Source organism: Carcharodon carcharias, chromosome 6 (assembly GCF_017639515.1).
Source record: "Carcharodon carcharias isolate sCarCar2 chromosome 6, sCarCar2.pri, whole genome shotgun sequence".
In the NCBI taxonomy this organism is placed as follows: Eukaryota; Metazoa; Chordata; class Chondrichthyes; order Lamniformes; family Lamnidae; genus Carcharodon; species Carcharodon carcharias.
The window spans coordinates 16,039,563-16,054,591 of record NC_054472.1 but is presented as its reverse complement, the minus strand read 5'-3'; the positions used below and the strand labels follow the sequence as shown (position 1 = coordinate 16,054,591).

At 41.1% G+C, this 15,029-nt stretch overlaps 1 protein-coding gene across 3 annotated transcripts in view; it reads right to left on the bottom strand.

The window, feature by feature from the left end:
• Window positions 1-12,302: 12,302 nt before the first annotated feature.
• slc35b3 (solute carrier family 35 member B3) overlaps window positions 12,303-15,029 on the bottom strand; it is a 40,016-nt gene continuing 37,289 nt past the window's right edge. For 2 of the 3 annotated variants that reach the window (XM_041190543.1, XM_041190542.1), the window contains 2 exons: window positions 14,544-14,613; window positions 12,303-13,403 (listed from right to left, as the gene is read on the bottom strand). In XM_041190543.1, coding sequence (XP_041046477.1) covers window positions 13,256-13,403; window positions 14,544-14,613 — 218 coding nt within the window. In that variant the 3' untranslated portion in view covers window positions 12,303-13,255. Of the gene's footprint in view, window positions 13,404-14,539; window positions 14,614-15,029 lie in introns of all 3 variants that reach the window. The other variant, XM_041190544.1, reaches the window with a different exon arrangement.

Here is a 15,029-nt window from a genome sequence, read left to right as displayed (position 1 = left end):
TTCACTGATATCCAGCTTTGTGTTCCAGATTTATTTAATTAACTGAATTTAAATCTCCCACTTCCATGTTGGGGTTTGAACTCATGGGCTGAATTCTCCCATGGTGGTGGGCTTTGGAAGGTGGGGTGGGTGGGGGGGGGGGTGCAGGAAGGAAGCTGTGAGAGTAGGGGAAGCCATGTTGGGGGATACTCCCTATGGACTCCTGCCACCAGAGAACATTCCCAGGACTGGGCTGGGAATAGGACCAGCTGTCCACTCCGGAGAGCCGGGCAACTAATTATGATGGGCAAAAGCCCCGATTAAGAGTTATTCTCCAGCCTTGCAGCGGTTTTCTGCCAGTGAAGCAGCCCCTTGTTGTGCACAGCTCACTGGAGTTGGCCTCCCTGCGGCAGGCTGGGGTGGGGAGTGGGGGATGGTCATTGGAGCTGGAGTGGGGCCGTGAGCATGAAAGGCCACTGCCTCAGCCTATTTTGATCCAGTGGAGGGTGGTTTCCCTCCATCCTGATGGACCTGCCGGCTTAGCGTTTCTTCATTTCTGCAGTGCTGTGCAGACCAGCAAGGGCACCTCTGTATTGAGGTGAATTATTGGAGGAGCTGGGACTGTTCCCCGCGGAGAACAGGAGATTTGACAGAGGCATTCAAAATCATGAGGGGCCTGGACCGAGAAGATAGGGAGAAACTGTTCCCATTGGCGGAAGGATCGAGAACCAGATGGCACACATTTAAGGTCACTGGCAAAAGGAACAATGATGGATATGAGGAAAATATTTTTCATGCAGCGAGCGGTTAGGATCTGGAATGCACTGCCTTAGAGCGTGATCGAGGCAGATTCAATCGAGGCTTTCAAGAGGGAATTGGATTTTTATCTGAAAAGGAAGAATGTGCACAGCTACGGGGAGAAGGCAGGAGAGTGACGTTAAGTGAATTGCTCCTTCAGAGAGCCAGCACAGGCATGACAGGCCAAATGGCCTTCTTCTATTCTGTAACCATTCTATAATTCGGCAGTCAGAAATGATCCCCTTCCATCAGGGAAGTTGCTACCAGGATGGAAAAACAGACTCAAATCCAGGGTTTTCTGCAGGGCGGATTTCCCGATTCTCCATTGAAACGTGGTTTAATATCTGTTTAGGGCACTGCTCCAAGAATCCTACTGGTCTTCTGCTGAAATTATGGCTGGAGGTAGGGGAACACTGACAGAAGTTAAAGAGTTAAATTTTCGAGGAGAGACGGCGCAACCTTGGCTAGAGTTTAGAAGGTTATTTGATCAAATTTGAATCGATCAAAGCTTTCAAAATATGAAGAGGAACGGAAAGCGCAGACAGAGAGAAACTATTTTTGCGCAGGTTAGAGAATCGAAGACTGGGGGACATAGTATAAAAATTGGAGCCAGGCTTTTTACGAGCGAAAATAAGAAATACTGCTTCACACAAAAGGTGGTAGGAGTTTGGAATTCTCTTCTGCCAATGGCAATTGATGTTGGGTTGATTTTTAAAATGCAGACTGATGGGTTTTTGATAAACACAGGTATTACGGGGTGTGGGATGGAGTTAGGTCATAGATCGGCTATTAAGTGACAGAACAGGTTTGAAGAGTGGCCTCCTCCTGTTCCCATATTCTTATAAATAGTACCACATCGTTACATACAGATATTATTTTGGTTATGCAGAGATATTTGTTGATATTGTTAAGTTCTGCCTTTTGTGACTTGCTCTTTTGCCCCGCTCAAAAATCTTTGTATTACCAGTCCATTGGGGGCCCAAATGTTCACTTATCCCTGGGTTTAAAAATAAAAAAAATAGAAGCTGAAAGAAAGAAAAACCGCCTAAATAAAACTTAAAGAAGTTTCCATGAGGTATTTCCTGCGATCAGAAGTGTGCACTGAGTGTACGTTGTCTGTCGCTGTTTGCATGTGGGTGTATCTTTTTGCTGTGATTTAATTCCTGATCATAGTCCACCTCCATTCTCAAGTAAAGTGTGACAAATTTCACATTTTCTTGTTTTATTAAACAGTTTCTCCAGTAAATTTCCCTTTAAATGCATTAAAATCTGAGCTTTTATTGCCTTTAATCCTTTATACATGTAAGATTTTAGGATAGCTGGAACCTATCTAATTAACTGCCACTGTAAAGTATGTTTATTGTTGCAATTTCACTGTTTGCGAGATTTCATGGGAACGTAAGCCCCGTGAGCGGTGGGACTTTATTACTTTTTTTTGCTTGGGTACCATCGATGACACGCCTTTCTGAAGAGGGTGGGTCATTTTGACTTTGGACAATAAAGTTAAACAAGCAGTGCTGGGCCCGGAGTGTGCTCATTTAAAGGAGCTGGTGTGCACGTAGCTACGTGAAAGGGAGAATGTGTGCGGCTGTGTGAAGGATAGAGAGTTTAGGGCAGGATTTTTACCTTGTTGGGCGGGCGCGGCAGGCGGGCACAGGAGCGGTTGCAAAGCTGACCACTGCCCGCGATCAGCCCCCCCACTCCTCCCCGCTCCACCCCCCCCCCCCCCCCCCCCCCCCCCCCCCCCCACTACTGACCTCGATTTCACACTGGCCGGCCAATTAATGGACAGCGTAAATCGCACGCTGCAACGCTGAGCGCTGTCTGGATGGGGGCAATGAAATCCCCCTGAGGCCCAGAGCTGTCTCAGGGGAGCTGAAGGTTTTTACAAACACAAATAAAGGATTTAAAATTGTTAAAAACATGTCCCCTCATTTGACTCTGTCGCATGGCCAGGGACACGTTATAAATGATATTCGAACGTTTTTATTGCACTTTAACTCCTGTTGGAAACCTCATCCCGCCCGTGGATGAGGTTTCATAAAAAATCCAAAGGCCACTTGGCTGGTGCGCCTGGCGAAAATTCCCATTTCATTGTTAATTTAATGGCCTTAATAGGCAGTGGGCCTGCTGACCAAAGTATGGCACGAGTGCGTGATGTCATCGGGGTGTTTGTCCGATGTGGGCCAGGCACACATCTGGCCGCTCAGCTAAAAATTCTGCCCAAGGAAAGCAGCACATTCAGAAACGTTAGAGTCATATGGTCATTACAGCAAAAAGGAGGCCATTTGGTTCATCAAATCCATGCCATCTCTCTGTAAAACAATCCAGTCAGCCTTATTCCTCCGCTCGATCCCCGTAGACCTGTGAATTTACTTCCCTCACATGCTTATCCAATTCCCTTTTGAAATGATTGATTGTCTCCGCCCTCATAGGCGGCGACTTCCAGTTCATTACCACTGGCTGCATGAAAAATAGTTGTCCCTCATAATCCCCCTGTATCTCTTTCACAAAACCTGAAATCTACGTCCCCTCATCCTTGTACCATCAGCTAATGGGAACAGCTTTTATTTATCTACTTTTTCTAAAAATATCATAATCTTATCAATCTCCCCTCAATCTCCTTTGCCCCAAGGGGAACAACACCAGCTTCTCCAAACTAACCTTATAGCTAAATTCCTTCACCCCTGGCCATATCCAGAACTGCCTGGAATTTCATGTAGTTACATTGGGTAGCAATGACACTTAGCTCAAGAAGCCTTGTGAATGATCTGAATAGATTTGATAAATTTTAATCAGTTCATTATTCATCTTCCAGCACATAGAACTTTATTTAATCACTTAATAATTTTGTTTCTCTTTAATTGCCTTAATATCACAGAATCACAGAATTTTTATGGTGTAGGAGGCCACTCGGCCCATCGTGTCTGCACTGGCTTTCTGAGCATTTTAACTTAGTGCCAATCTCCTGCCTTTTCCCCATAACCCTGCACATTGTTTCTATTTAAATAATCATCCAATGCCCCCTTGAATGCTTCAGTTGAACTTTATGGTTATCGTGTGGGCTTATTTCTACCTTTTATAGGCCTGTTTAGTTATTAATGTCAAACTGGCAAGTCTGGCTGGATGTTGTTTGGAATTTCTGATCATCGTCCCCCATGTTGCAAGATCCTGACCCTGGCTGTGTTATCACAGGGTTATCTGTTTCACATTGAAGATAACGGAAACAAAAATTAAAGGATAATTGATAGTTCATCCTTAGTCTTTTTCACTCACTTAAAGCCATTTGAATGTAGATAACACTGTGGTACCTTAAAAATAAGCGTGGTGGAGTGTGGGGTTGGGGAATGAATATGCTTGATTTAGTTGTATTTGATGTTCACACCTTTCCTGAGGTTTTTAATTGAAGAAGGGTTGAATAGTTCTATTCAGACCTTTCATTGCTTCCACCAATAATTCCTCCGTTCCCTGCTTTGATATTCAGTATAATTCTGCCACAATGCATTAATATAATTTGTCAACTCACTTTTAGGGAACACGATATGGGATAAAATTCAAAAGTCATTAGCCCAGAATTAGGGATTTGGCCAAGTTTGACACCTTCATCCTTGTCTAAAGGTGACTGGGGTTGGGGAAGCTCGAGGTATTATTGTGGAGCATAGTGAAGCACCTCTGCTCCTCCAATCCCAAATGAAAACATCCACCTTTTAGAGGAACACATCTTCTTGGTTTTTTCCACTCCTACTTGGAGCTGTTGAAAACTGGATGGCCTGGAGCAAACAAGGAGCTACGCTCCCTGGTTTTAATCCTTCACACATTGCCTCCTTTTCTTGTTGGGCACAGAGGGAAGGGGGTTAAAATCAGGCAAAAGATTTCTTTCAATCTTTTGCTTGCTATGGCGCTCATGCAGAGGCCTGGTGTCTCACTTTATCTGCTAATATTCATGTGGGTCAGTCAGTAAATTAGAACAACAGAAACATCTGTAAATAGATAACTTTGCTGGTTCTAAATTTTCAGAAAGAAAGTACACAGCCTTTGCGCTTCTGTTCCTGATTTTCCGTATAATAATGGTGGCTCTATGGCCAAATATGGAATAGCTGCGGGGTTTTGCTAAACAGCTCCAAAGCTGAAGCACCAGTGACCTCAGGTTCCAAAGAGCAACCTCTGCGGCATCTTGTGGCACAAGCATTTTTCACATTTTCTGAGACCCTGTGCTCAGAAATTAAATTACACTGGCTTGACTAGTATCCTACCACTGACTAAGCTCAGGAAATACGGTGAGCTACTCAGGAAGGATTATGCTGTATTTGCATGTCTTATGAACAATCAGGAAGAAAACAACAGTACTCATTCATTCCTAGCTTCACTGAAGTTTGTAGAGCTGAACAGCCACACAATGGACAGTAAAATACTTTATTTCTTGGTGATACAAGTAATTAAATAAATGATACAGTTACATTTAATAAATTGATAAAATTCCAAAACATGCTTTCAGATCACTTTATAAAATTTCCAATTACCCAAGGGGGAAATATAAGAGATATTGGAGATTTTGTTTAACCTCAGGCCCTGTTATTGGTTGCAAGCCTTCAGGCTTTAACACTGAAGGGGTTAAATGAAAGGACCCTGAAGCTGCATTAATTAACTTTGCTTTGATTTCTCCTGAGCCATAATTTTCATTTTAGGAACCTGTGTCATATTGGAATATAACTGCATCAATGATGCTTGTTTACATCAGAAGCAATACATAATACTTTCTGATGCCATATTGTCGCTTAAATCCACCCTTCCAGGCTTCTGTATTTCTATTCAAATTAATAGGCAACTGCCGCTGGTGCGTTAAATTACTTCTTGTTTTGTGGAAAAGACAGAACTGGTAAAGTTATTACTGTATTTATGCTCTGGATCACATTTAGAAAAGAATGTGCTATTTTAATTTTTCATATGTAAAATCTATTCAAAAGTAAATCTAACATATTTGAGTACGTAAAATAGTGCATGTATTATTTGCAGCATTTAATTAACGTATAGTTTCATACCAAACAGAATTACATACACAAACCAGGCCCCGAGGACTTCCCACAACTGCGTTGAAAAGAAAGTATTTAACATGCGGAATTTGTCCACAGCTGATAATTTATTGGAACTCATCTGTAACAAGTCCTGGCACTGATTTATAAGTTGATTTGAAAAATAAATAAAAGTGATAGAAACCTACATTTGGTTTTAATGATAGACTGTTGCAGCGTGAAAAGTAAGGATATGAAACATTGCAAGGAAATTAGATATTATGCCCCGAAGACAACCACAGCTACTAGCCCATTAATTATTAGATATTTATTATTAAAAATTTCTCTTCATGAGTGACTGCAGAATGTGCATACAACTCAAGCTGTTGAATTCTGACGTGAATGAAGTGAATGGAACTCATTTGTTTCTTGCATGCTGACAGAGCGAATCTCCAACAAAGGTTCATCACCTACCCTGTTGCAATACTCGGTGTCAGTAAGATTACATAAAAAAGGTAATAATATCATTAACTAACTAGATTTCTTAATGCTCATTATTTGAAAAAGGGGAGGAAAAGGTTTTATTACATCTTTAAAAAAAACCATTAACATCCTTGCAGGTCTCAAATGTAACATCGTGTAGTGCAACCTCATCTATTGCTTTGGAAGCAAAATCCAGCCAACTTTAAGGAAAAGAAAACATCAGGCTCCATCAATTTTAACATTTAGATTTATTTGGAGAGGGTGGAAGGAGAGCGAGGCAGAGACAGTCTACACTCTTATCAACTAAACTCACAGGTCCATATCGATCAGCCCTCCAAGTGTAAGGGTTTCACAGAATGCCTCTTCTAACAATTGAACTTTGCAGGCTCCATTCCAAAGTCCAAGGACAAAGTAAAAAAAAAACTTTAGCCTGAAATAACCAAGTGATGGATGGGCTGCCGGCCCTCCCTGCTGTCGCAATTTTGAGAGGGTGACGTTATTATATACCACCCTATTTTTCTTGTGACATTATTATATACCACCCATTTGTGATGAGCTCAACATCTGCCATAATTTATTAGAGAACGAGTGGGAAAAAAAAAACCATAGGTCACTGATCCAACTGAAGTAGTTGACATTAATAAAGGAAAGGGTGGCCTCCACAGAGTACCCCAATGAACAGTTGGGAGTAAGTTTAAAATGTAGCTTTTGCACTGAAAAAGGAAAGCTTGATTCTTAAGTGACTATAAAATGAATTTGTAAGAAGCTGCACTGTAAAAGGAATGTTCACTTTTTTTTGGAAAGTTCAGTTCTCAAACTTAAGTTAAAATTCTGAAAACAATGGCTGCTATAGGTACAATTGATTGCGCCTTTTCGTAATTGAACTTGTAAACTTTTGTAACCGAGTGCACCAAGTGGCATCTAGTGGTGCTACTTCATAACCACACAATATCCTTTTCTCAGTAGTCAAGACAGGAAAAAAGCTGCCATCATCTTCTTAAAAATATCTTAAATCTCTTCTCACTTGTACAGAACCTTAACAAATACCATTTTGAAATAAAAACAAAAAAACTGCGGATGCTGGAAATCCAAAACAAAAACAGAATTACCTGCAAAAACTCAGCAGGTCTGGCAGCATCGGTGGAGAAGAAAAGAGTTGACGTTTCGAGTCCTCATGACCCAGTTCTGTCGAAGGGTCACGAGGACTCGAAACGTCAACTCTTTTCTTCTCCGCCGATGCTGCCAGACCTGCTGAGTTTTTCCAGGTAATTCTACCATTTTGAAATAGTTTAGTACAGTTTTTATTTTTGTAAGAATTCTACATGCAGCAGCTGGAAGGGCAGTGAGCCGGGGGTGGGGGACATTGATATAAGACGAATGGTAAAAGAACTAACGGTGGCATGAGGAAATGCTGTGTTTTTTTTAAATGTAGCGATTGGTTAGGATCTGGAACGCACTGCCAGAGGGGCGATGGAGGCAGATTCAATCATGGCTTTCCAAAGGGTATTGGATAAGCACCTGACCAGAGAAAAAAAAACCGTGGAGCTATGGGGAAAAAGGCTGCAGAGTGGGACTCACCGATTAGCTCTTGCAGAGAACCGGCACACACACAGGGCAGAATCATTTCCTTCTGAGCTGTAACCATTCTATGATTCCATTAGCAGGGGGCAGAGATTTAAGGTAATTGGCAAAAAGAGAGGGAAAAGGAGAATTATTTTTATCCAGAGAGTTATGATGTTAAGATTCCACTGTCTGAGAAGTGAAAGCAGGTTCAATAACATGTATCTCATTTTAATTTGTAAATACTTGGGCTGAATGGCCTTCCTTTGCTGTATGATTTTACGCATCTTACCAGTTCAATCAGGCCAGTAAAATTCTCCAATTGGTTTACTGATAATACAGCACTAATTACTACGAATCAGAGAACCCATGCTGTACTCCTGTAACACCCTAGTTGGTACCAGCGTTAAGGATGAAACAGACAAATTCAAGGATATAACAGACTTGAACACATTTTTTTTTAATTCACAAGAAAGCTCTTTACTGGGTGACTTGGCCAATTATTGAAAAACAAAATTATCTTGGGAGTGGCCTTTCAGTTCTGGAAATTGGATTCAAATTTTGACTGCTAAGAGTTTTATCCAATGAAATGTCCTTGCCATCAGTGAGCATGTCTCTAATTGGGAACTCATTGGCAATGTTGTTCATACGGGTTTCAGGATGGTCGTTTGTGAGAAATGGAAATAATTTCTGGATTTTATGGGCTCCGAGGCCCATAAAATTAGCATGGGCACCATACCCGCCACCTACTGCTGCCACAATTTTACCAGCAGCAAGGGTGGGGGGGGGGGGGGGGTGGTGTTGGGATGCTCGCACACACGTGGACTGGTTGATGCCCTTAAGTGTGCAATTGATGGCCACTCAAAGATTTAAACAGCTGTGGGAGAGGCCTATGCCAAGTATCCAGCCTGCCAGCTTTCACTGCGTGGACTAGTGGCGGACAAAAGGAGGTGCCTCCTTAACAGGAGCCCCCCACCACCCCCCCCACCCAAACAATCTTCCTCACTAGGGCCGTCTAGCCTAGCTCCCAGTGATGCCCCTCCCACCCTACTTACCTTTTACTCCTCGTGGTTGGGGGCAGAATGCAGTCCACCCTGCAGCATCCAGCGCTCCATGTGGCACTGCTGGGACTGGAGAACTGCCAGCCATTTGATGGACCAACAACTCTCAAAAGTGGGGATTCCTGCCCAGAGGGGGGCAGAAGTCCTGCCTTAAATCAATTAACATACCTGAGTGTTAAATGCCTGCAGGCTAGCTGCCAGAGGAGGGGATGCCAGCACTCTAAAATTCAACCCATTGTCACTACTACTGGTGAGGTAGTGGCCACTCTTAAGGTTGGGCCTGAGTTACATTGCGGAGGTGGTGAAAGTATTCTTACTGTGTATCACATACTAGACAGCACACTGGGTGTACCTCCACCACTTGGACTGCAGCAGTTCAAGAAGGCAGCTCACCACCACTTTCTCATTGGCAATTAGGGATGGGCAATAAACACTGATTTAGCTTGCAAGCCCATATCCCATGAAAGAGAAAAAAGACACTCATATGGAGAGGGTTCCATTTGCACTGACCTTGAGTACAAGACAATAAGTGATATGTATAATTCCATTCTGGTGCATTTTTTCTGGAAAATGTTCACCACTAAATGCTGAGAGATTATTAGTTATGAAACTTGAATATTAAACAATGACCCAGCTAGTGGAACGCATGCAGTGTGAAAGCACTTCAGTCTGCTTCAATTAGCCAATTCATTTTTGAATCTTAGTCAAGTAGACCTAAAATGAAAAGCTGTAAAACTTTAGTAATGCATTCTAGTGCCAGGTTTAATAAATAAGACATTCAAGGTGAATTTTTAGCTGACTTGAAATTACTTCATGCTTACTTGTCTCTACGTTGAATAGTTTACCTTTGCTTCCCTGAAAAGTTGCAGAGATCTCTAGCTAAAATGATCCAGTGATCAACCACGATCAGCCAAATCTGTAACAATTTTCAATGTGAACAGTTTTCTTCATTTCCCTTTACAAAATGAGTGATGACTGAAGAAAATGTTATTTGAGGAGAAAGAGACATCACAAATAGAAGCACGAGGCATATCATTTGCAAGCTTTTCTAAAATGTTTTGAAATTATGCAAAGTGAAAAAGTGCTGGAATGGGGTTCAATATCAAATTTTACTTTTTATTCATTTTCACCATTACCAGGTAGTCATGGCTATAAGTTTTAAAAACCTTCTCGTGTAACAAGACACGTTTGTGAAACATTATTTCCATCTGAACCATCTGCCTAACACAGTGGATATAAAATCAAGATTCCTTCTGCATTATTGTGACTTTTGCACTTATAACTCTGAACTTAATATTCATTTAGATTGCATTTTTTGAAATTGAAGAAACACTAGGTTTTTTAATGTGAAGTTTGGTCAAATTACTAGCCAGTCAGAATGCAGGATTCCAATACAGCACAATCTAAAGTTCAATTGTCCACAATCTTGGTTACTCTAGGATCTACATATTGAAAATATTCAGCACTCTAAAATGAAGCAGTATTCACACAGACTTAATTGGTACTATACATGCTTCTACAATTTCCCACTTATCCACATGGAGTTGCATTTCCATACTGGCCTCAAATACAATGTTGTATATTAAATGATAAAGATCCAATCACAGTGAAAAGTTTACTCTATTTTAAACCAAATGTAAAATAAATCTGTTCATATTCTGCAATAAAAAGTGTGCTCCATTTAAACAATGATGATTATTCGCTGGTAGTACAGAACTTGAATATTGCTGTAGAAAAGAGACATGTCAAAGCTTTTCATCTTGCACTCAGCGGGACGCTTTGAAGAATACCAAAATGAGGAAAACAACAATTTATACTGTATGTGAAGAGAATGCTGATTGGTTGCAAGTGGACTCTGATTGGTAGAGGCATTGCTATGCAGAATGCACCAGTGATGGTGATTGACAGTTAACTGCCAAGCATTGCTGAAATTTAAACCTGGTATCTTGACCCTGATTCCTCAGGGAAATGCCTTGACCAATGAGTCAGCGAATGGCTGTCACTTATTTTGTTTAGCTGAAACAGGCACAATGTGTGTACATGTTCTTTCTGTCTGCAAAGAACAGGGCCCTGTGTATTAATATGTAGCTTCCAGTACACGCAAATGTGCCATACTGTGAGGACGACTGACAATCTTAAATTGGTCGTCAGTATAATTCTTAGCACGCTCTGAGGATTATTTAACAAATGTTATCCAATTGCGGAATCACATCTGTTGTTGGACACTGTGTTTTGAGCTTTGCAAGCATGGGCTGGTTGGGTAGCCTGTATCTTGCCTGTTGCGAATGGTAGTTGGGGCATGCTGTTTGATATGATCCGCCAGTTTTTGGGACAGTCTTTAGGCAGAATGTCTTTTTGGCTTGATGGCAGCATCCTATTAGTGACGAATACCACTCGCGTTGCTACTGCATAGTAGCAGCGTGAAACACTTAGCTTCACCAGTTGCTCAAAATTTTGAGATACCTTGCTTTTCCAGGGTAACCTTAGGTAGGCTGGGCACTTTTCGGGGTCAAAAGTGATGGCCTTGGGCTTGTTCATGAGTTTGTGTGATATAAAGCCCCAAATGATCTGATCAGGGTAACCATTATCCTGCAGATGACTTTGATGCACCCTACTTCAGCATCAAGCTTGCATGGTAAGAGAATGGCTTGGGCTCTATTTACAAGGTTGCCGATAAGACCAATCTAATAACATGTGGAACTGTAAGAATCCCAACATGCATACCGACCAGCGAAGGTAGTCTTGTGGTAGACCATGGTAGAGAAACCCCCAGCAGGTTTCTCAACTAGTACATCAAAGCAGGGAAGTTCATTTGACTGCTCCATTTCAAAGGTGAATTTGAGCATTGGATGGAGTCCACAAGGATACGTAAGGAATTATTACATGCAGCTGCGGGTTTAAATATAATGAATGTATCGTCCACATATCAGAAAAATGCGAGGGGGTATGAAGTTACGTGTCATTCCTTTGAAGACAAGTTTCTCATGGAACCCAACAAAGATGTTTACAAAGAAAGAACATATACACACATTGCACCTGTTTCAGTTAAAAAAAATAAGTGACAGCCATTCACTGACTCACTCCTCAGGACATTGCTTCAACCAGAGTCAAGCTGGCTGGTTTAAGTTTCAAACAATGCTTGGCAGTTAACAGTCAGTCACCATCATCGGTGCATTCTCCACAGCAATGCCTCTACCAGAGTCCACTTGCAAACCAGTCAGCACTCTCTTCACATATAGTTTAAATTGTTGTTTTCTCCTTATATTGGTATTCTTGCAAAGTGTCCTGATGAGTGCAAGACGAAAAGCTTAAACGTCTTTTTTTTTCAGCAATGATGATTATATAAGTGGAGGGCATGACCATCTTGCAAACTTGCATGAATCCAAGGTAAAAAGATTGCAACTGCAAAAAATTCAAAAGTTTAGCAATATGCTTTACTCAGTTTCATTTTTTTTGTATTCAAAGACATTTACCTCTAACACATTAAAATACAATTTATCATTCTTTTCAAAAATCATAAAGGCTTAAAAAGGCATTGTGCAAAATCAGAATAATATAAAGGCCACAACACAAAATTGATTTTGTTATGGGATAGTTGGGACTTCTCTCGTCCCTGACTTTTATGTTAATAAAAAGATGAGCAGTACGCTTCACCCGAGGTGCTGAGCACTAGGAAATGTTTTGGCAAAGTTCAGCAATCATTTCTTAACATGGCGCTTTTTTGCACTCAAATAAATTAAGTGCAATAAAGAAATATTTATCTATTTAAGGTCACTGTCCAATGAAAATTTCATAACCACAATGTTTTACATCTTCCAACTGCTGTGCATTGATCTAGGAACTCAGTACAATCAAGATGCATTAAGTGTACTTGAGAGGTATATTTAATTGTACAATCATGATAAATAATCACTTTAAATACTACTGTACCACACAATTATTTGTCAAACTGTACACGCACAAGGAGTTTTTTAAAAACCATTTGGCCCTGATCAGTAATTTCCACTGAATGAAAAAAATGTAGAATACATGTTTGATTCTTTTACAAAGCAATAAGAATCAAGCCAAGCGATGTGACTGAAATTCATAAATCAGGAATTTTACATACATTATTAGTAAACAATCTTTGTGAAATTATGCACAACATTGACCAAGTCTTGTATTGTTCCCTTTTACCACACCTGTGCTGTCCATATTTTCCCCATTGTTGACTAGTCAAATTTGCTTTTCAGCAAAACTAAAGTCATCAGTCGCATGCGTATCATGGGTCCATCTCACGGGTCTACTGCTGCAGAATGTCCTCACTCAGTCAACTAATGACTGCTTGGTCTGACCAAATCCCAATAGTGGATATTGCCGTGGGCTCTACACAGTCTGGGACATTGACCTCATTTGTTTTTTCTTGATTACATTCCAAAGAGCAAGCAGTGATGGCAGCTGGATTTTGTCCATATTTTTGCTGTAAATATTTAGGAAGATACCAAGGATGACCACAAGACCTGACCATATGTAGCTTAAAGAGAAAAGAAGTATAATTAGTATTGCACGAATTGTTAGAATCTGTAGTGCTCACAGTTAAAGGTTAAATGCTGAGAATGCCATCTCAATGTCAGCAAATATCAGAGGCTTCTGACAAATTTACCCATTAGCAGTATTCCTGTATTTCCACACCCAAAAGGCGCTCCCACCTCCAAAATGAATGGAGAGAGCCAGGAGTGGGATAGAAGCAAACCTAAATAACTCACAACAAAAAGAATTGACAAAATTGATCCAGGCAAATTGTTCACTATGGTGAAGGATTCAAACACCAAAGGACAAAGTTAAAATTAGGAAGCTAGGAGAAAGAGATGGAACTTATTCATCCCAAGAGCAAGAAACAACAGGCTTGATTTTCACTCTCGATAATTTTCAGGTCCTGGCCCAATGCGTTGCGTGAGAGATGCAGATGCGTCAATCTTCAAATGTAAATGCCCTAATTTGGCCAACAGCATGTTTGGCACCTAATTAGGGGCACCGAGTATTACCAGGAGTAGTGTGAAGAATTCCAGGAGCAAGGCAGATAGCAGCCATGTTAGGGCCTGCTGAAAACAGGGAGCAGCAGTGCAGGGGCAGCAGCAGTGCAGGGGCAGCAGCCTCACGGCGCACACAAATATGCATTGAAAATAGTCCGCTAGCTCTCCCTGACCCATTAACAAGCTCCCCAAATAACTTAACAGGCTGTTAATTGGAAGCAAGCAGGTTCCTGGCACCCCACCCACCCATCTTGAAAATTCCAGAGCATCCTGGAGACGCTGAGACACTGACCCGTCATCCAGGAGTGCCAATTTAAAGGTGTGCCTGCTCCTTTTCCGGTCCCTTTTGAAAATCCTACCTGATGTGTCTCTAGAGAAAATGGAATGGAGAGTTATGGAGAAATTACTGATAGGTGGGACTACTCCATGAAAATGGTTAACGACAAGATACTGTTAAGCATCCCACTGCTTGCTTAGCCAGGACCACCGTACCTATTTGGGCATTTGCTTGTAGTCACTTGAAGCATTCTAATATCATACTGTATTCTTGTTCCATGGTCTCACAGAAGTACGTGCAATTTCAAACAATTAGCAAGGCACTTGAGGATCATGTTGTTTGCACAAAATGAAGACTTACTTACTGAAAGGTAAAAGGCTTTGAAAAGAAGAAAAATGAAAGCCCAATTGTCATTGCTTTTCTTCCAGTGGTTACTGCAAATAAATAAAAACAGATGTTCACTTCTATTAAGAAATGTTTTTTAAGCTACAAAGATGATGAAAAAAACCGGGGAGTCATTTTCTGAACATTTCTGTGAAAAGCTTAAAATTACAAGTTTCAAATCAGTTGGCAGATAATTAACAATGAGACCTCCATGCTCGTCAAGTGAATGAACTGCACTATAAACAAAATTATTGGTGGCCTATGAAATTTCTAAAGGAAGCACTGCTTTTCTAGCTTGCAACAGCAGGTTGAACTGTACAACTGATTTCAACCCCACTTCAATGTGGGCCAGTATTAGTTGGACTGCATGATGAAAGAGCCATGGATGTTACAGCACAGAAGATGCAATCCAGTCCAGTATGTGCTCGTTCTTGTGCTAGGGTAATCTTGATGGCTTTAGTGTACC